We start from the raw sequence: 21,733 nt of genomic DNA, 5'->3' as shown, positions 1-21,733 counted from the left end.
TGGTTTGATTTGGGTTTTTTGCGGGGCAATGAGGGTTAAGTGACTTGCCCAGGGTCACACAACTAGTAAGTATTAAGTGTCTGAGGCTGGATTTTCTTGCTTTGATTTTTTAAAAAAATAATAAACCCTTTTATTTAAAGTTTTGAATTCTAAATTTTATCCCTCATTCCCTCCTTCCCCTCCCTGAAGTGATAAACAATCAGATAGAGGTTACATATGTGCAATTATGTAGAACATTACCATATTAGTCATTTTGTATAAGAAAACTTGAATAAAAGGGAAAAAAATGAAAGTGAAAAATAGGATGCTTCAGTCTGTGTTCAATCAATATCAGTTCTTTCTTTGGAGGTTGATAGTATGCTTTATCATTAGTCCTCTGGGATCCAGGGATCATTATATTGCTGAGAATAGTTAAGTCATTCACAGTTCTTCATCTAAAAATATTGCTGTCACTGTGCACAGTGTTCTCCTGGTTCTGCCCACTTCACTGTACATCAGTTCATACAAGTCTTTCCAGGCCTTTCTGAAATTATCCTGCTTGTCATTTCTTATAGTACAATAATATTCCATCACAATCTAAATTTTATATTTAAAGAAGTAGGACTTGACCCTGGGCAAGTCGCTTAACCCTCATTGCCCTGCAAAAGAAGTAGGACTTTTTTAACATTGACTGCAGTGAAAAATACCTTGCCTCTTTGAGCATTATTATGGGGATAGAAGAACTAAACAAAAAACTACTGGTTTAATTTATTCAGAGCCACTTATAAAAATAAGTATAAAATCTTGGGAAGAATGTATAATGATGGGTTAGAAGATTAGAGAAGAGAAGTGACTTGTCTAAGGTCACATAAATGATTAGGCGCAGAGCTTCAGATTCTCCTAACTTCCTTTCTATTTCATTTCTTTTTTTTTTCCTATACTTTGCTATCTTTTGTGATTTATATCATCCAAGTTTGATGCTTCTTATTTTCCTTTTCACAGATCCTGACTGGATAAAGAGGTTATTGCAAGGCCCTTGCCCATTCTGCGACTCCCCTGTTTTCTAAATGACAGTCATGCGAAGATGAAGAATGCAATTGTTTTGCTATAGAAAACTTCTTTTTCTTGGAAGAAAAAAAAGCACAGGAGTAAATTTTGCCTGTATAAGAGAAGAGATGCTGTCCTTATTCCTATAAATAGGACATTGGAAACTCAGATTTTAGAGGCTTAGTTCCCTCTTTGTCTTGAGAAGTGGAAGTACATCTTTTTTTTTTTTAATATTTCTGGATAATGAGGATTTGCTAAAGCAGTTTTGAGGTGACTACAAGCCCCTCTTACCCAATGGGAACTCTCATTTGGCATGTGTCTTTTGATGGAAGACAGCCTGGACAATAACCATCTCCTACTATTTCTGGAAGCCAGATGGCTTCTTCCGACCAGCTTGGGAAAGCACCTCTTCTTAGGCCAAGTCAGACTGGCCCCTTCTCTTGTCTGGAGTCGTCTCCTGGATCTGGAGAGAGTTTCTGATGGTTGGCTTTCCACAAGTCGTAGCACCCAGTATACTGTCGAATGTTGAAGTATCCTAAACTATGTACAGTTTTGTTTTTTCTTAGCAAGTGGCCTGCATGCCTGCTGTAGCCCTTCTGAGGAAACAGAAATTAGCCTTTTAGTTCTTGTTTTCTCACAAAATGAATGAAACATCATCCTTTGCCTTTTATGGTAATACTGTGTTGAGACCAAAAGACTAAAATTGGTTTTGCTGTGCCAAATGAGGATCAGTTGGATGGGGCTCTTATTGGTTAATACTCATATATAACATTTTTTAATTAGCTATTCCTTCCATATAATCTGATCACATTAACCAACTCTTAAAAATATATGAGGATTCCAAGTATTCAGGATTCCCTCTTTCATCCCTCTTTGGTTTTGAAGTAAATTTATTTAATTGCTTATATTTTAGGCTCTTTGTTTTCTTTTGAAAGAAAGGAAAGAAAACCACTATTGTATTAACATTATTTATAGTATTTTTAATTGTGTGCATTTCTAAGGAAACTTTTAGAATCCAAGAAGGGGGTGTAATAAAGATGACCATAGAGAATTCCTGAAAAAGGCAAGGCAGCTAAGAAATGGGAACCCTTGTCGGGGTTGCACTGATGCCAAATGTATGTTCAGTCTAATTGAACAGAGCCAGGGAACTTGTATCAGATGCAAAATTTCTGTATCCTTCTAACATACACCAGGGTAATAAATTAATACTTGCCCTTGTTAAAACTAGAAATGGGCATTCTGGAATTGTTTGGGGCTTGGAATGTGAATTGAATCCTTGGCTCTGGACTTAGTCCATAATTCAGTTATCTCGAGATGGCTAGTACTTGTGTGGAAAGATGGATGGGAACAGTAAACATTTATTTCTTCAGTCAGATGCTGTTTTCAATATTGTTACTTGTTTCCATTGTAAATCCCATTTTTTCTTCCTCCAGTTGGATCCATGGTGGACTATCTAATTTTGGTAATTAGATTTAGTCCTACAGTATTGTTTTTAGCTATAAAGCACTACAGATTAATGTTCTGTATCCATCTTGGCTAATCTGTGTCAGAGAGTAGAGCACTTGAGGCATCCAAGGCAATATCTCCAGAGGCAAAAAGATCCCCAGGCTACCCCTCTGCCTGGCAAACTAGATTTCAATTCCTGGCCTTGATCTCTTGCACATTGAACTCTTCTCCTTGTCTTTGTCACTTTGGGGGAAGGCCTAAGAATAATGCTTATTACTAAGGCTTCAGGGTCTTAAACAATGTGGTGATTCACAGAAGAGAGAGCTGGGTAGCAGCAAAGTTCTTAAAAAATACAAATTTTGAGAAAACAGTAGTGTGGCTGAAGTTGTGCCTATAGTATTTTTTTTTTTCACTTGGCCACGGTAAGAATCATGTTAATAAGGGAATGAAGACAGACTATGGCCAGAAATCCCTCAAGTCTTATTTGTTTGGGGCAAACTGGTTTATTAGTAAGTGGCCAGTTCTTACCATAATCATCAAGTGCCATTTAAAATTTTAACATTAATTTTTATTTAAGATGTCTCTTGTTGTCATTGTATTTAATGAATTATGTTTTCTTGAGGACAAAAAAGCAATTCAAAGAGGGTCTCGAGTTCCTTTGTATGTCTTTTTAGGAAGGCATTTTGGAAGTTTTCTTCCAGAGATACCTCAAACAAACTGACCAGATCATAGCATTAATTCTCCTTCAATGGATTCTCTCATGAGAATCTTGCCTCATCTGGGAAGCCTGTCCCAAGGAAATGTTGAATTGTGGGGATGAAAGCGAAAGTTTGAGTTAATAGTCTACCCTCACTTAGCATCATAGTGATCTCATGCTAGTAAATATGTTCTCTTCTGAGGCTCAGCTTACCCCCACTGTATCAGTAAGGGGCAAACTGACATGGCTGCCTTGTCTTTGGGCTTGTTTTTGAATTCTTAAATCAGTGAAACCTTTGAAAATGAATGTCTGGGTGAACCCAAACATTGACCTGGAATATTGATCATATATGTCAAATTGTTTACAGAGAATGTGAGAAGTTTATAGAACCTTAGTTCATAAAAACAAACCTGTTGTATGTGGTTGTGCTAGAATCTGGCTCAAATATGACTGTATAATAACTGTATTTCAGCACCGAAGAAGGTACTGGAGGTGATAACTGCCGCATTGCATTTAAAGTGCACTAGCAAAGATGACACAAAACTAGACCTTTCAGTTGAAACACTGTTGCATTTTGGGAGTCTGATATCCACGTATGTATCACATTTTCTCTGCCTGGGGTTAATTTGTCCCTATTATGCTAGATAAGTAATTGATAGCTTGTTATGCTTGATATTCATTCTGAAATCCTCATGTGTCCACCACTCAGACTTCAAGCAAGCTCTACCTACTATTATATCTGCCAAAACTACCAATTATTTTTCATTGTCAGAAGTTATTAGAACCATTGACTATGCTAGTGGTTGAATGTGACATTTTCTTCCTCTCCCCCTAAGTAGTTTATCAGAATGTTAATGTTGTAGCATGTGGGTTGGATATATTAGCAAACTTAACAGGTTAATTAGGTTAAAACAATGTAAAGGGATAATGATTAAATATTAAATTGTATTCTATTATAACTGTAATGGCCTCAGATAAGACTATAAGGAGGGTGACACTTAACTAGTGCTTGTTAAGAGACCTAAACTGAAATGATGGATTTGTAGAACATCTGCTCAGATTGTAGCAGTTGTACTATCTGGTGCATTGACAGTTGATTCTTCCCTGGATGAACTAGTGCCATTGATTGATTTCCAAAAGGAGCTATGTCCATCTCGCCTACTGCTGATTCCCCCTGCCCTTTTCTCCTTTCTTCCAAAGAAGAATTCCTTAATTTTTAGGTTTGGGGGTCAATGCAACACACATTCATAAAGCTAGCTAGATAATTTTCAATTTTTTTTTATATGACACAAGGAGAATTTCAAAAATGAAATCACATAATAAAAGTTCTCCCCCCTTTGAAAAACTATAATTCACTAGCAATATTTCCTTATTAATAATTTAAATATTCTCTATTTCTCTTCAAAACATGGCTTGATGTGTTACCCTTCCCTGGAATATTTCTATTTTAATTGGGGACAATATTTACACTAAAAAGAATGAAATTTCAGTCAAATTGCAGTCATCAGGGCCAACCCAGGGTGGGAGCTCTTCCTTGTTTGGTTACTAATCATAATCCTAAAGGTAGTTCCTATCGCAGGACAGTTCCTACTGGTAGCCAGTGGACTAAAACATTATCCCTTCAAAAAGTGATTATGGGTTTAGGTTGAGCCTCTCCTTCCATAACAAAGGAGTAGGAAGAAAAGATAGAGTAAAAATGTAAATATGCAATTGATTATTATAAATCCCTAAATGAAGAATTTGTGCAAGAATAGATAACGGGGTGGGGGGGGTGCAGCTAGGTACTGAAGTGGATAAAGCACCAGCCCTGGATTCAGGAGGACCTGAGTTCAAATCTGGTTTCGGACACTTGACACTTACTAGCTGTGTGACCTTGGGCAAGTCACTTAACCCTCATTGTCCAACCAAAAAAAATATATAACCAAGATGGGATTTCTTCAAGAATCTAATCTAGTGATACCTAAGATCAGAATTGCAAAGAATTAAGCTTCCTTTGGTAGAATAAAGGAGCACACATTAAAAAGAATAGAAGATGGGGCAGCTAGATGGCACAGTGGATAGAGCACTAGCCCTGGAGTCAGGAGTACCTGAGTTCAAATTTGGCCTCAGACACTTAACACTTACTAGCTGTGTGACCCTGGGCAAGTCACTTAACCGCAATTGCCTCACTTAAAAAAAAAAAAAAAGAATAGAAGATTCAAGAGGATACATCTGAAGTGTTGAAATGTAAGGCACAGGGGAAAAGTTGGCCAGAGTAGCCGAAAATGGGATAAATACAATTGGGTGATGAATCAGAAGAGCCTCTAAGGAGCCCACATTTAACTAAGCCAGGAAGAATTTAGGACAGGACATCCTAGGAAAAGCTAGGGGGACACCAGCTGAGTTGGCAAGGAAGATGTTTCCCAAAGTTAGCTCACCAACTAGAAGCCAAGTATTGAGTTTCAACTGGGCTCTGAAATAAGCACTGAAGGTGCAAAGAGCCTTGGATTTGGTGGGATGGGACTCTCTGGGCCTCAGTTTCTTCATCTGTAAAATGAGGAGATTGGATTAGATAACTTCTAAAGTCCCTCCTGTCTAGAAATATACAACCCCTTGAAGCCCTTAAAAGTAATCTTCTTGTACTAGTGTACTTGATAAACTGTGCAACTGGCTCCTACCTCCAGGTAGGAAATACTGGCTTTTTCTCTTCTATCTCTTCATGACAGTAAACAATTACTATAAAGTTTTTAAAGGATAATTTTGACATCAACAGCCTTAACTTTGCTTACATCCTGAAACTAACCTTGTAGTGTCCCTCCTGCCTACACAAAAAGTATGTTCCCTCCCTTTCCCCCATGGCTTCAGAAGCTAGACTAAACAGATAACCAATTAAAATGACTTTTTACAACTTTCCTGCTTTGAATTTTTTAAAGGTACCAGCACCTCTAAGTCATCACATGACTTCCTTAAATGATTATGTATTTATCTTAGTGCCCTGCTTTCCTTGGTACTGGTGACTTGGTAAATAGTTCAAGAATCTAATCATATCCCCCAAGAGATTACTGGATTAAAAATTAGCTATCTAGAAAAAATAGATAGCTATCTATAATAGCTGCTAAACGATCCAACAGAAATTAATGGAATTTATTCATTATTAGGTAATAGTCTCACGTTTAGAATATTAGTATAGTTCAGACTTTCATAGAGGCAGAACTGGCCTGTTGTAAAGCTGAAACAGTATTTTTTAGGTCAGTGTGAATTGCTTCAAGGCTGATAACTACAATCCCATCCATTCCCGCCCCCCTCCCCCATAATTTGTTCATTGTGAATGTCCTTTAAAAGTATGTGAAGCCAGGGGGCAACTAGGTGGCACAATGGATAAAGCACCGGCCCTGGATTCAGGAGGACCTGAGTTCAAATCTAGCCTCAGACACTTGACACTTACTAGCTGTGTGACCCTGGGCAGGTCACTTAACCCTCATGGCCAGCCCCGCACTCCCCCAAAAAAGAAGTATATGAAGCTATACTTTAAGGGGTAGAATTTAGAGTTCTGCTAATGTCAGAGTCAGATGCGTAAGTAAAGTGTCACCAATTTGAGGAAGACTGAAGATTCTCAGGACTGCTAGCTCCTTTATGGGAAACAGATACAAAGTCAGTACTTTAGGCCCCTCATGTCCCTCTGCCAGCCACCTTTATCTTTTCCAAAATAGTGATCGCTGTTGTTTCTATAGTGCTTCTAGGTTTGCAAAGCACTTTAAATCCATCACCTCATTTGATTCTCACAATAGCCCTGGGACATAAGTGCTATTCTTATCCCTATTTTATAGATGAGGAAATTGAGGATTAGAGATTAAGTGACATGTCCAGGGTGGTACAAAGCTCCTGAAGTGGGACTCAAATTCAGGTATTCTTGACTCCTAGTCCAACCCTCTGTCCATTTGGCCAGGTCTTAAATAATATGTTCTTGAAAATTCTTGTGTCAATTTAATTTTTATAAATAAAAATTCTTAAGTTCTGTAGGGGAAATAGATATATATGTAAAAGAGCTCTGTGATTAATCCTTTTATGATATGAGTACTATTACTTGCTTTCTGTTTTAAATTCAGGTTTTTTATCTTGGGTTTTCTTCAAGTATTCAGGGATACTTTGACATTTTAATCCAGAGGAAGGCCTCCTGACATTGGTGATTCACTGGGACAGTTCTTGCCTCTCAGGAAAGAGACTTCCATCTGATTTTCTGACAATGTAAAAATAGCAAGTATGAGCTTTCGATTACAGCTTTTTGTGGGAACTTTCTGGGGGCTGAGAGTTCATAGGTTTATTTGGGTAGAATTGGGAGAAAAGACAGATCCAACAGTTGCCTTATAAATTCACTTGGATTTTCTGTGCCCAGTTTCATTGTAAATGGGGAATGTGCCCATCTGTTCACATCCCAAGTTTGTTGTGAAAATAACGGTCAAAACAATTAATTATATAAAGGTCTTGAAAATTGTAAAGTGTTATACAGATATAAGGTATTATTTAATCATATAATTTTAGTGCTAGAAGACTCATAAAAAGTTAGAATGGAGAGGAACCTCAAAGATCATTTAATTCAATGGCCCCTTCATTTTAAAGAAGAGGAGGCAATTGGCCAGCTCCAAACAACTGAGGTAATTGGTTTGAGAATTAAACTTTGAGATTGGGTTTGAATCTTATGTTAATTTTAAAATACAAAATAGCTCACTTAACTGTGTTGGAATCCCAGCACTGCAAACTTCTTAAAGTAAAAAAGTTCCAGAGTTTGCCTCTTGCCAGCAACTAAGTTTAACTGGAGCTCTGCAGTTTCACACCTTACCACCATCTTATAAAAAACAGACTTGCTGTATGTATACCCCTGGAAGCAGGGAAAGGGCATGTTAATTAGTTAAGGGGAAGTGGGACTGGTGAATGTTTTTATATTGTTTTATAAGGTGCTTATAAGTTGGACCAGATAAAGAGTAGGCACCCCCAAAATGTCTTTGGTCATTAAATTTAGAGGCACTAGAAAGAGTCTGGATTTGACATTGGAAGACCTGGGTTCAATTCCCAGCTCTTCTACTGACTGGGTAATTGAGAGGAAGCCATTTCCCCGTGTAAATTCTGTTTCCTCTTTTGCAAAATGAGAGGGTGGACTAGACAGCCTCTGAGGTCCCTTTGAGCTTGAAAGCCTGTGATCCCATAAACCTTATTTGGAATCATGAAGAATGTTCTATCAATTACACTTGTGTGTTTGACCAATTTGTGTTTGACACAAATGTTCTTTCACAAGCAAGAAAGAAAGGTAAACACCAAAATCCTTGAAGGTATATGACAGTTTAGAAAAACTAGTCTGTATGTATATAGAAATATATAATGGATTTTTTCATTTAAATCAACACCTGTACTGATCTTCAACCATGTGCTCTGCTTTGAATTGTACAAAGTATCTATGAATATTTTTACACTAATTTTCAAGCAAATGGAAGGTTCATCAGAAATCTTAGGGGTATGGAAAGAAAATGTTCTTAACGTCCTTACAGTTGGTTTTAAGTAAATATTATTTTTTTGAATAATAGAACTTGGGGGGAGGGTGGGTGACACTTCCTAGACTTTATTATTGTTAAAAAAAACAAAACAAAACAAAACATAATCCTTTATTAGAAAGAATATCATCACCACCTAATAATGTTGGGAATATCCTTTATCCAGAAGAAAGACTCAGAGCTGCTTTAAATTTTTTCATTGTATGTGTATATGTAAAAAGTGTGGATTACTAGATTGTAAGCTCCTTGAGGGCAGGGAACATCATTCTTCTTTTTTTTAATCCCCAAGCACTTAACAAAGTGCCTTGCACATAGTAGGTATTCATTAAATATTTGTTGAATGAATGGGTGAATTATTAAGTATCACCTTCAAGGTGAAGCATAATTCACTTTTTTCAGTGCTTTCAACACTACAATTAATGACTGGAAGAAGACTAAAGAGCCTCACATTTCCAATGGCTGAGCCAGACGTTTTTGATTTACAGCCACACTGACATTTGACCAAGATGTGGATTTGGCCATATTTATTCCTGGAAAAGTACCTTGACACCTTAGTGTCCTAGGCTATTTACTTAGAGGGGTGTTCTCTTGGACAGGGTTTGGAGTCAGGAATAAATACAGAAGGCACTACTTTTATTGTTTTTCTTAAACAACAGGCCCCACTAGGCAATCAGAACTTCAATCTGTTCCTTAGCACCCAAGCAAAGGATAACAGAACTTTCATTTCTAATGCCTGAAATGTTCAGGTATTTCTTTTCCAGGCTGATTGGAGGGCCATGCGATTTGCTCATTTTTCCATCTTGAATTCAGTTCCATTTCCTATATCATTCTGGTATTGGAGTCAAAGTTGCTGTGAATATTTGGTGCTGTACATAATGGCAGTTTTGTAAACGTGATGCAATATCTCATGTTGTGTTTTGTATACAGAGCCAGTAGTATTGTTATCCTGCCCTCTTTTTTATTCAAAATAAATAAATAACCAAATTCTTTGTATTTTGTATGTGTGTGTTTTATGGGGTTCCTGTGTTTCGGGGGTAGTTTTTAACCTAGTTAGCTGTCAGTGCCATGGGAGGGGCTAAATAATAACCATGTGTATCATTGCCAGACCTAAAATATGGGCAGGGGAGAAGAAGAAAAAGAGAGATAAAGAGATATAAATATATTAGAGAGGTGGTCCCCGTCAACTTCCTTAGGTTCAAATTAAGTTCATCAATGTCTTGGATTGCCTACTCCAGAAATTCAGGAGAAATTAAAGAGAATAGGTAACATTCAAATACTGCCACTGCCGCTAGAGATGCTGATGCTGTTTCTATGGTGATAAAGTGGCACTCAGAAGACCACTTGTGGTCCTTTTCTTTTAAAGGGCATTTTGTCCTATTTGTAAGGACACTACAGAACATGCCTACACATTTGCAGAGAAGCACCATAGGCCATGGAGAAGGCCGTATCTTCCCTGGAATTTCTGTAAATAATTTGTTTTCCTTAACTTATATAGAAACTGCCCTTCATCGCTGCCATTAAGTCCTGCAGGTATGTGCAAACCATTTGATTTTAGCCAGTTTCACTCAAGTGTCACCACATCACACCACCCATTATTCATCTGTATCCAGATAGGAATCTTTTCTCTCTGAATTCATCATCTCCTAAGGAAGGGACAGCATGGTCTGTCACAGTAGAACAGCTAGCACTCTGAACCCTTCCCGACTCCTAAATCTAATTAGCTGCTTCCCCGATTCTCCTCCCTACCTCTAGGTCTCTTGCTCTGGACATGAAACAAATAATCATTGTCAGAATAAATAGGGAACTTGAAGGAATAGAAATTCTTGTATTAACTTCAAATCAAAATCACTTCTCTACTGGATATGAACATAAGATGGTAGTACATGAGAGTGCACAGACCAAGAGCACATTGATATTAACCTATTTTCAGCCAGCTGGGTATCTACATATTTATTTAAATTAAGATAAGAGAAATGCATACTATTTAATTGGCATAAAGTAGGCAAGAAAAATCAAAATGACAAACTAAAGAGTGAAATATGTATGTATATATACATATATGTTTAAATATTTTAAAATGAACTTCAGATAATGACAGGTAAATTTGTAAACCCTGGATAAATATCTCCAACCCTACATGGATCTTGCATGTGGCTCAGTGGGACCTGTCACTTTCCAGAGATTTCATCAGACCGTACTCCCTACTGTGTTTAATCATTGTTAAATAGTTTTTTTAAAAGAAAGGGAAAAAAAACACACCATTTAATTTTGAGTGTCTCTCTTAAGCAGTCAAAGGAGAGAACATTTCTGCCAATTGCCCTAGGCCAACTCATCACACTATCATATTGGTTAATAAGATGCTACCTTGCATTTAGGGAGATTAGGTGGGGGGGAAGTGGTAGACAGCAATTTCCCCCCTTTTTTCCAGCTTAAAATAAGCAAAAGTCCAAAGTGTATAGGAAGAAAGGTTAATAATGTGAGTCAGGCCATAGAAATGCATTTCAACCACTAGCCCTTTTCCCTGAAATTGAGAAAGGCCTCACTGGATATCAGATTGTGACCCATGCAGCCTAGGACTAACTGTTATAAAGGAGATTTTGTTGAGAAGACTATGGTTTTCTGTGACGTTAATCTCAAAATGTTAAAGTATATATTATAAAACATCCTAATTTGCCTGAGTAATCATAAACTACTTTTAACCAGTTTATAATCACAAATATATTTAACCTGCTAAAATGAAGGCTTAATATTCTGGGTAGCAGTGACTCAAAATACACTATAATTATTCACATCTATGTGTGAGGCACATCATACATAAGGAGAGGCTCAATAAGATTAAAAGATTTAACTATGATCACACAATTTCAAATCTGAGATTCAAACTGAGGTCTAATTCCAACCCCAACACCTCTTCCCACTGCATGCTGCTTAATGATCTGTGTGTATCCTCTAGGTCAAGAGTTCTTAACCTGGGATCCACTGATTGCATAATTTCAGGGGGTCCAAGAATTTGGATGGGAAAAATCTCATAGACTTGCTAGCTGAAATTTTATGTTTCTTTCAATGATTTGAAAACTTTATTCTGGGGGTAGAGCCAAGACAGTGGATTAGAAGCAGCCACCCAGCTGAACTCTCCCAACATTCCTCTCCAAACAAATTTAAAATAATTCCTCAAATCAAATTCTGGAGAAAGACTGCCAACAAAAGGTCGGTGAGACATTTTTCCAGCCTAAGACAACTTAGGAGGTTCACAGGTGAGATCTGTAAAACTGGCGTGGAAGTTGGCCCCAAGTGGGGCAACAGCACCAGTGGTGGGCCTTAGGGGTGGCTGTGGCAGCAGCCATAGGAGAAACAGCTTCCGGAGCTCTCAGCCCAGAAATAGTAAGGGAGTCTGAAACAGATTACAGGGACCCGTTTGCTGGCACTGGGTGTAGGTGGCAGTGATTGACAACTATTGGCCATATATAGTTCTGTGTCACAATTCCAGGGCAGAGAAGAGCACTGGTAGTCAGTCACAATGGAGCAGGGACCTTTGCTCCAGTCCCAGAGTAGAGAGGAGCACTAACACCTATTGCTGCAGGAGAGCAGGGGACCTTCACTGTTCCAAGCCCAAGAGGAGCATGAACACTTGCAGTTGCAGGGGAGAAGAGTAAAAACCAGCATGCAAACCAGAAGAACAGTGACCACACCTCTCCCCAGACCACACCACCTTGGAAGCACTGAAAATTTGCATATCTCCAGAACTAGGTCTGAAAATAGCAAAATGAAAGAACCTAAATCTTAAGACAGTGCCTTCTGACCCCCAAGTGAACAGAGCCCAACTTTAACATAAAGTTCAAAGTGAAAAAATAGGCTGGAAAAATGAGTAAACAACCCCCCAAAAATTAACCATAAAAAGCTACTATGGTGACTGGGAAGACCAAGACATATACTCAGAAGAAGACAATAATGTGAAAAGAGCTAAAATCAAAGCTTCAAGGAAACTACTATTTGGACCAAAGCCCAACAAGAATTCCTGGAAGATTAAAGAAATAGATAAGAGTGATAGAGGAAAAACTGGGAAAAGAAATTAGTGCACTGCAAGAAAATTATGAAGAGAATTAATAGCTTGATGAAAAGAAGCACAACAATACTGAAGAAAATAATACATTAAAAAATAGCCTGGTCGGGGGCAGCTAGGTGGCACAATGGATAGAGCACCGGCCCTGGAGTCAGGAGTACCTGAGTTCAAATCCAGCCTCAGACACTTAACACTAGCTGTGTGACCCTGGGCAAGTCACTTAACCCCAGTTGCCTCACTTAAAAAAAAAATAGCCTGGTCTGATGTCAAGAGAGGCACAAAAATTCACTGGAGAAAAGAATTTCATGAAAAAACAGAATTAGCCAAGTAGAAAAAGAGGCACAAAAGCTCACTGAACAAAATAATTCCTTAAAACTAGAATTGGACAAGTGGAAGCTACTAACTCCATGAGACATCAAGAAACAATAAAAATCAAAAAAGAATTTTTAAAAACAAAAGAAAATATGAACTAGCTCATCAGAAAAACTGTCCTGGAGAGATAATTTAAGAGTGAAAGTCATGAACAAAATAAAAGAGCCTAGACATCCTATTTTAAGAAATTATCAAGGAAAACTGCCCTGATATCCTAGAACCAGGGGATAAAATAGGAATTGAAAAAATCACCAATAACCTCCTGAAAGAGATCCCAAAATGAAAACTCACAGGAATATTATAGGCAAATTCCAGAGCTCCTATGTCAAGGAGAAAATACTACAAGCAGCCATAAATTCCACTCTGACTCCTATCTTCTCTTTGTAGACTCAACATTCCTAGCTCATAGGTTTAAAACTGGAAGGCATCTTATAGAATAGCTAATCCAGGGGCAGCTAGGTGGCGCAGTGGATAGAGCACCGGCCCTGGAGTGAGGAGGAACTGAGTTCAAATCCGGCCTCAGACACTTAACACTTACTAGCTGTGTGATCCTGGGCAAGTCACTTAACCCCCATTGCCTCACTAAAAAAAAAAAAAAAGAATAGCTAATCCCACACCCCCAGTTTACAGATAAGGAAACTGAGGCTCAGGAATATTAAATGACTTGTCTAAAGGTCTGACTCCAAATTTAGTGCCTCTGCTTCTATCAACCAGTTCTTTTATAACATAATTTTCAGTCTCTTTACTATCCTAACCATCCTCCTCTTGATTAGTTGCCCTACTTGTCAATGTTCTGTCCTATATTGTGACACTCAGAAATAAACAAAATACATCATACATGGTCTGACCATAGCATAATATGACCAAGTTTTTATTTCTCTCATTCTAGACATCTGTTAATGAAGCCTAAGACTGCACTAACTCTTTTGGCTGCCATGCCAAACTCTTGATTCATATTATATCTGCAGACCACTAAAACCACAGAACAATTTTTGTAGGAACCGTAACTGAGCCAAACTCACCCTACCCCATCCTGTACTTGTACAATTGATTTTACGAAGTCATGCATTTATCCTTATTACATTGTTCTATCTGGCCCAATATTCTAACCTTTAAGGATCTTTTTGAACAACAACTCTGTCATCTAACATGTTAGCTACCTTTGCATCTTTCTTTGCATTATATTTTTTATTCTTTGTAACATCTTCAAATTTTATAAACATGCCATCTATGCCTTAATCCAAGCCAAAGATAAAAATATTGAATGTCACAGAGCCAAGGTGATATCCTTGGGGGACTCCACTTAGAGACCTCCCTTGAGGTTGACTTCAAGACATTGATTCCTTGGGTATGGGTATTCAACCAGTTTTTTTTAATGTCTTTTTTTTTTTCGGTGGGGCAATGGGGGTTAAGTGACTTGCCCAGGGTCACACAGCTAGTAAGTGTCAAGTGTCTGAGGCCAGATTTGAACTCAGGTACTCCTGAATCCAGGGCCGGTGCTTTATCCACTGTGCCACCTAGATGCCCCTTTAATCAGTCTTAAAGCACAGTTATCTAGCTCACATCTTTCTCACTCTGTCCACAAAGACAGCATGAGGCTTTGTCAAATGCTTCACTGAAAAGCCAGGCATGCTACATGTAAGCAGTCTAGAACTTTGACAAACTCATAACTGGTTAAGCCAAAAGTATTCATTAAAGGTCCTTTCTGTCTCTAAGTATCTGAGACAGTGTGCCCAGAACCATGCTGGAATTATAAGGGATAATAAAAATGAAGTAGATGACATAGCTTCTGACTTAAAAGTTTGCTACCTAGTCTGAGGGACAGGTGGGTAGTTAGGTGGTGCAATGGATAGAGCACTGGGCTTGGAATCAGGAAGACTCATCTTCCTGAAAAGTAAATGGCAAGCCACTCCAGTATCTTTGCCAAAAAAAACCCCAAATGGGGACACAAAGTGTTGAACCTGACTGAAAAACGACTCAACAACAACAAAAATAACAACAACTGAGGGACAGGGTAGATAGGCAGGGAGACAGACTGGAAGAACTACATAGAAATGAAACAACTATTTAAGAACACGACATAAAACATATGTCCAAGTGCTATATTGTAGGGGAGGCTATAAGGAATTTTAAAAATTAGAGAAAGGAGAGGTCACTCAGAGCATAATAGGGGAGGCTCCATGGAAGAGGTAAGACTTGAACTGACCTCTGAAATATGAAAGTATTTGGTGGGGAGTAAGAGTGTGAGGAATGTACTCTAAGTGGGGAATGTGGCATGTAACGGCCCAAATTAGTCTTTGGTTTGGGAGGAGGATAGAAAGGTGACTGAATTACCTAGAATGGGGACTCTGTCCAGGATTAATGGGAAATACATTTAGATCAAGGCAAATAGGGGGCACAATGAATAAAGTGCTAGTCCTAGAGTCAGGAAGACTCATCTTCCTGAGTTCAAATCTGGCCTCAGACACCTATTGGCTGTGTGGCCCTGGGCAAGTCACTTCACCCTGTTTGCCTCAGTTTCCTCATCTGTCAAATGAGCTGGAGAAGGAAAGGCGAACCATTCTAGTATCTTTGCCAAGAAAACCCCAAATGGAGTCACGAAGAGTCAGACACGACTGAAAAATGACTGAACAACTCCAACAAAACTTGGGATAAGTAAGGAAGACTAATTCTGTTATACAGTGTTAGAAATGAGTGTTCCCAGATTCTTCCAGTATTGGGAGGAGTCAACTTGGTTGATGGGAGGAATAATATGGGGATGGGGGAGGAGAGAGAAACACAAATTGGTCTTAAAATAACAAATTCTCCCCAAAGCTTGCAGTTAAGAGAGAAATAGATCATGGTCAACAGATTATTTATCAAATTGGTATATAACCTTAAAGATTTTCATAGTCTTTGCTCTCCATTTTGCAGAGATCCCCACTTAGAGAATCAAAGAATTCCTGACTGTTCTGATACTTCTGAGTTAGAATAAGAACTATATGTTACAGCTTATCTGGTACTTCATTTTTCTTGACTAAAATTACTTTTTACTTTAAGCTTAAATAAAAATCTATTGGTAACTGTAGAAAAAAGAAAGAAAGAAAGAAAAGAAATTATTGTTCCAAGCTCAAAGAATCTTAAGCACCTATAATGCACCAGGCACTATGCTAGGTGGTGGAAGGGTAGGATAGAAAGACAAAAAAGAAATAGTCACTGTACTCAAGGTGTTTTTTAGCAAGAGATCATGTATATATACCCATGCATGCATGTATTTATGTGTGTTATCTACATACATGCAAAGCACATATATGCATTTATATTGACATGGAGATGACTCTGGGCTATTGTCGGCTATGTGCCTGCTTCATAATCTCTGGCAGGTTCTGCGATGCTGGAAAGGCCTTACAAATGGTCCCAGAAACAAACTTTTCCAGTGACCAGTCTACCCAATCATAGAGGCACAGAACTAGTAAGCTGGCCACCCGATGGTAATTGGTTTTTTTTACCACAGCAACCTCTAAAACAAGTAAAATTTATCATGGTCCTTGACCTTAAGTGCCCCTCCCCTTATGCTTCACCATCCCAAGAAAGGGGGCAGAGAAGGATGCTGAGAATCACAGTTTCTAAACTGCCAACAAACTTTTCATTTTCAAATGTGACAATCTTGGGGAAGACGTGGGCAGGAGTGGCACAAGATGGGCAGGCGTGGATGGTTTGCCATCTGCAGTAAGTGAACTCCTGGATTGATGAAATCAAAGAAACCTTTGAGTACAAAATATATTAAAAATACATGAAGATGGGGGGGGCACTAGCAAGAGCTCGGAGATCAGAAAAGGACTCCCATAGGTGGTGGCACCTGAACTGAGGGCTGGAGAGCTGAGGTGAGGAGAGAACACATTCCAGGCATAGGGGACAGCCTGTGGAAAAGCACAGAGACTGGAGAGGGCCTGTCACATGCAAGGAATAGCAAGAAGACCAGTTTGTCCAGATTATAGCCAGCACAAAGATGAATAATGTATGACCAAGCTGGGACAGAACATTGGAGCTAAGTTGTGGAGGGCTTTAAATGCCAAAGTTCTTTGGTTTTGACCCAGCAGGTAAGAGGGAGCCAATTGGAGTTGATTGAGTAGTAGAGTGACACAGTCAGAGCTTTACTTTAGGAAAATTGCTACAGAGGTTATAAAAATGATTGAAGAGGAAAGAAATTTGAAGGAAGATCAATTGGGATTGCAATAGTTCAGGTGAGGGGTAATGATGGTCTGAACTAAAGTAAGATTGCATGTTTATTATTTATTATTTAATAATAAAACTTACTGCTAATCAAACCTCTTGTGGTGAATTTTAATGATAGCCAACTAATCTAGATTTTAGCCAGATTTTAGACTTTTGATCATGACTGTTGGTGTCTGTAAACCGCTAAGTTCCCCAGGTCTCCAGTTCCCTTTCATCTGTAAAGAGATGGTCACTTCCCCAGCACTTTGCCCCAAAACGGATGCTAATAAAATCCAGTAAAGCTTCCAAATTGGGTTGGAAGCAGAGGGATCCAATTATAAGAACCTAATTCTTTCTTCCATCTCTGGAGCTGGTTGGTATTAGGCGGCTTTACTATGCAAAGTGCTTCGAGGAGCTGATTCGTTTGCAGTAATTAAATGAATGTCAATTGTTTTAGTTGTTTCTGAGGGAGCATTCTACATGAGTATTAGCATGTTCTGCTAACCCTGACGATCTGCACTCCAGGCCCCCGACAAACCCGTGGGGGATGACCATTGACCTGAGATTCCATACACAGCCATGCCAAATGCATCTCAATGAGCCAGCCTTTCGCTCTCTTTCCCCAGTTTCTATGGAACCAATGAAGCGGAACTAATATCAAGGCTGCATGCAGATGAAAAGAACAGAGAAGGAAGGGGACTTGTGGTGTGAGATTGGGAGGCAGGGGTTGTTGAGAGAAGACATTTATAGCTAAGTTTGTTAAAGAGATACACCTGCCTAATTAGTAATGTGTGGACCCCTTTGTAGCTAAGGAATGGTGGAGAGAGCACCAGACTGTCTAGTATTCCTCAGTTTAAGTCAGTTCTATCACGGACTAGCTGTGTCATCAGGAACAAATTGCTCTTCCTCCTTCTCTGTGAAGTGAGGGGAGTTCTACTAGATGCCCTCTAATTCTTTCCAGCCCTGACATTATTTGATTCTGAGCCCTTTAGCCATTATTCCTCCCTATGAACCTGCTTTTGACCATCACCTACTTGACAGTCTCATCACCAGAAAGACGGGCTTCTGGAATGTATAGGACTTCCAAGGATATCCAGACAATAAAAGACTTTACTGATAGGGAAGATAAGTGTTCGTATAATCAAATATAGCAAAGAGAGGCAGGTAGGTGGCACAGTGAACAGAAGCCTGGGCTCTTGGGTCAGGAAGATCTGATTAGAAATCCAGCCTCAGAAACTTACTAGCTGTGTTACCTCAGGCAAGTCACTCAACCTCTGACTCAGTTTAATCAAATCTTAAATGGGGATAATGAGGATCTAACATTTGTAAAGTATTTAGCATGGTGCCTGGCCTATAGAAGGCACTCGATATTCTTCATCCTCCTCCTATATTCTTGATTAGGCCAGGAAGAGTGGCACAGACAATTTGAAACAATGTATAATCTAAAAAAGTTATTAACATTATGTGTTGGGGGGGGGCAACTAGGTGGCACAGTGGATAAAGCACCAGCCTTGGATTCAGGAGGACCTGAGTTCAAATCCAGCCTCAGACACTTGACACTTACTAGCTGTATGACCCTAGGCAAGTCACTTATCCCTCATTGCCCCGCAAAAAACAAAAAAACAAAAATAAACCCACAACATTCTGTGTTGGGATGTATTCTGATTTCTTTTTTGGCTAAAGCTTCACTTCAATCGATCAGTGAATGTTTTTTGAGCTCTTCAACAGGCACCGTAACTAGTTGCTAGGGATACAAGGGAAAAACAAAGCAGTCCTTACCCACAAGTAGCTTATGTCCCTAATAAGCATTGGCTCTTTCAATATATTTTTAATACACTGTGGGGAGGGACACCATCAGCCTGAGTTTAAAGATTTGGTGAGTAATCAAATTAGAAGCTGGAGGCCCCATTCTCTCACTAAGGGTTCTGTGGACTGAACTCTCAATGCTAAATTGGTTTGTAGGGAGCTTCGCTGGTCTGCAGCTGTGAGAAGACAGTGTGGATTTTGGTCAGAAAAAGACCTATGTGAGGTAATAGAAGTAGCACTGTAGGGGCAGGCATGGTTACCTGAAGCTGAGAACACAAGACAGGGAGCTGCCTACACCAGGGTGGGCACTTCTGAGAGTGGACCCATGAGCTGTCATGAGAAATTGTAAGGAAATCTGCAGCCCAGTGTGGGATCTGCCTCCCTAGTGAGGAGGGCAAGAGGTTTTTATGGGGAGAGTAGGACTTGTGGTGCTTCTGTCTCATGTGAACCTGGAAACCTAGCACAAACAAGGAGAGCATGCTAGCATGCATCAGGCAGCTTGTGTCTTCTATACTGATAATATTAAACATGATAGCTTCTTGTTGTTCAGTTGTTTTCAGTTGTGTCCCACTCTGGGACTCCATTTGGGGGGGGCGGTTCTTGGCAAAGATACTGGAGTGCTTTGCTGTTTTCTTCTCCCGCTCATTTTACACATGGGCAAACTGAGAAAAACAGGGTTAAGGGATTTGCCCAGGATCACACAGCTAGTAAATGTCTGAGGCCTAATTTGAACTCATGAAGATGAGTCTTCCTGATTCCAAGCCCAGTACTCTATCCACCGTACCCATAATAATAAACATAAAAGCTTATCTTCTTATAATTCCTTCAAGTTTACAAAGCACTTTCCTTTCCAACTCTGAATCTATGAGCCTATGATCTTCCCAACTACACTGCAAAGTAGGAATTAGGTAGAAGGCTTACTTATAACAGGACCAGAACAGTGCTCGGGTGGTCTTTCAGGTGGCCTGAAAATGCTGGGCTTCTGTGGCTCCAAGGTCTGTCCAGGGGGGGCCTAGGTCCTCTTTGGAAAGACATTGCACATCCAACTGGGTAAGGGACTCCAGGACCTGACACTTCAGAGTTATAGGCCCAGAAACTCCTTGGCCATTTAGGACTCTAGATTGTTCAAGAATCAGAATAAAGGATGCATGTCCTCTTTAGAGACATCATTGTGTCTGGATGTGACTGCATAACTGTCTGAAATCAGTTACTAATTATATGACTTTGAACAAGTTACTTCCCTTCCTCTATAACTTCAGTTTTCTGACCTGTTAAATCAGGATACTGGTATCTATCCTACCTACCTGCCTGCCTCATAAAGCTGTTGTGAGAATGAAATTAAATAATAATAATATAGCACTTGACTTATTTGATACAAGCAATAATTTGATTTAGAAGATCAAATATGTAACTTTAATTGACCTTAGAGATCACCTAATCTGATCTCAGTTTTGTAGATAAGAAAACTGAGGCTCATTGAGGTGAAATGATTTGTCCAAGATCACAAAATTTGGTAAATGACATAGTCTGGATTTGAATCTAGGTCCTCGGATTACAAATCTAAGGCTTTTTGTGCAGTCTTTGAAGTCCTCTTGTGGTGTCTCATCACAGGAAGGTGGTTATTCCTGGGTTCTCAAAGGTTCTAAGGGGAAGTACATCATCTGATAGTTCCTACTAAGTTAGAGAAGTCTTGAGTAAGAGCCCAACCATGGATCCTAATACAAAAGCCAATCTAGTGGAATTTAGAGTAATTCCTCACCAGGTTAGTCACAAGATGTTGCATTTTGCAGCCACAGGAATTGATGATGACTATATATTAAGGCATAAAGGGGTGGCTTCCTTTGAAGGAGAGAAAATATCATCATCAATGAAATCACAGGTCCATGAGTATCAGCATTTAATACATGATAGATATTGGTTATGAAAGTGGTCTGAAAGGGCTAAAGCTCTATTAAAATCAAAGTATTAATATCAGTACCTGCCAGGAATTCATCCTATATGCTTTCCTTCCACTTACTAAGTCCCACAGTAAGGTTTTCTTCTGACTACTAAACACTGAGGAAAGTCAAGACATCCCCATTCACTTACCTTTCCCCACCATTTGTTCTCAGGTCCCCTAAACAAGGCTATTTCCAGTCATTTTACTCTCCAAAGGAGTGATATGCATTATTTATTTAATTTTCCATGGGCCTAAGATACTCAAAGAAATTAAAACATATCCTTGTGGGATGCTACTCTATGAAAGTAAAACCCCCACTGGGTTTTGTGCTTATATTGGGACTTTAGTGGGCAAAGGCATAATGATCCCACTCTCTATGTACTCAAAGACAGTATAAGGGTCTTGATCCCCATTGACATAAATGACATTCTCAAAGTATTCTTCCAGCAAAGAAGAATTTCTGTAGAAAACATCTATTTTGAGCTTCACTTTCTCCTCTGTATCCTCTGGGTGCTGCATGAGACGCTCCTGGATCTCCATGGTCGGAGGCGGCTTGTACATGAGGTGATATCTACCCATGAGAAAGCAGAGAATTCATGATTTCAGGGGGCATTGGGAGTCAATATTCTCAATGTATACTGAGCTAAAGGAGTGTGGAGGCTTTCAGAGGA

General features: G+C 39.2%; 2 protein-coding genes across 7 annotated transcripts in view; one reads left to right on the top strand and one right to left on the bottom strand.

Annotated features, from left to right (window-relative positions):
* GTF3C4 (general transcription factor IIIC subunit 4) overlaps positions 1 to 9,333 on the top strand; it is a 35,497-nt gene extending 26,164 nt beyond the window's left edge. The window contains exons 5-6 of one of the 6 annotated variants that reach the window (XR_006354817.1): positions 982 to 1,296; positions 3,642 to 9,333. Coding sequence is in view for 1 of the 6 variants with exons in the window: in XM_043984221.1 (XP_043840156.1) it covers positions 982 to 1,046 (65 nt within the window). In the remaining 5 variants the exon portion in view is untranslated. Of the gene's footprint in view, positions 1 to 981 lie in introns of all 6 variants that reach the window. The other 5 variants (XR_006354816.1, XR_006354815.1, XR_006354814.1 and 2 more) reach the window with 5 other exon arrangements.
* An 11,369-nt stretch (positions 9,334 to 20,702) lies between these two features.
* The window catches only part of AK8 (adenylate kinase 8), a 170,865-nt gene continuing 169,834 nt past the window's right edge, over positions 20,703 to 21,733 (bottom strand). The window contains exon 13 of the mRNA XM_043987061.1: positions 20,703 to 21,633. Within this exon, the coding sequence (XP_043842996.1) occupies positions 21,393 to 21,633 (241 nt within the window). The 3' untranslated portion in view covers positions 20,703 to 21,392. The remainder of the gene's footprint in view (positions 21,634 to 21,733) is intronic.

The sequence above is a fragment of the Dromiciops gliroides genome, chromosome 2, assembly GCF_019393635.1.
Source record: "Dromiciops gliroides isolate mDroGli1 chromosome 2, mDroGli1.pri, whole genome shotgun sequence".
In the NCBI taxonomy this organism is placed as follows: domain Eukaryota; kingdom Metazoa; phylum Chordata; class Mammalia; order Microbiotheria; family Microbiotheriidae; genus Dromiciops; species Dromiciops gliroides.
This window is presented reverse-complemented; position numbering and strand designations above follow the sequence as displayed.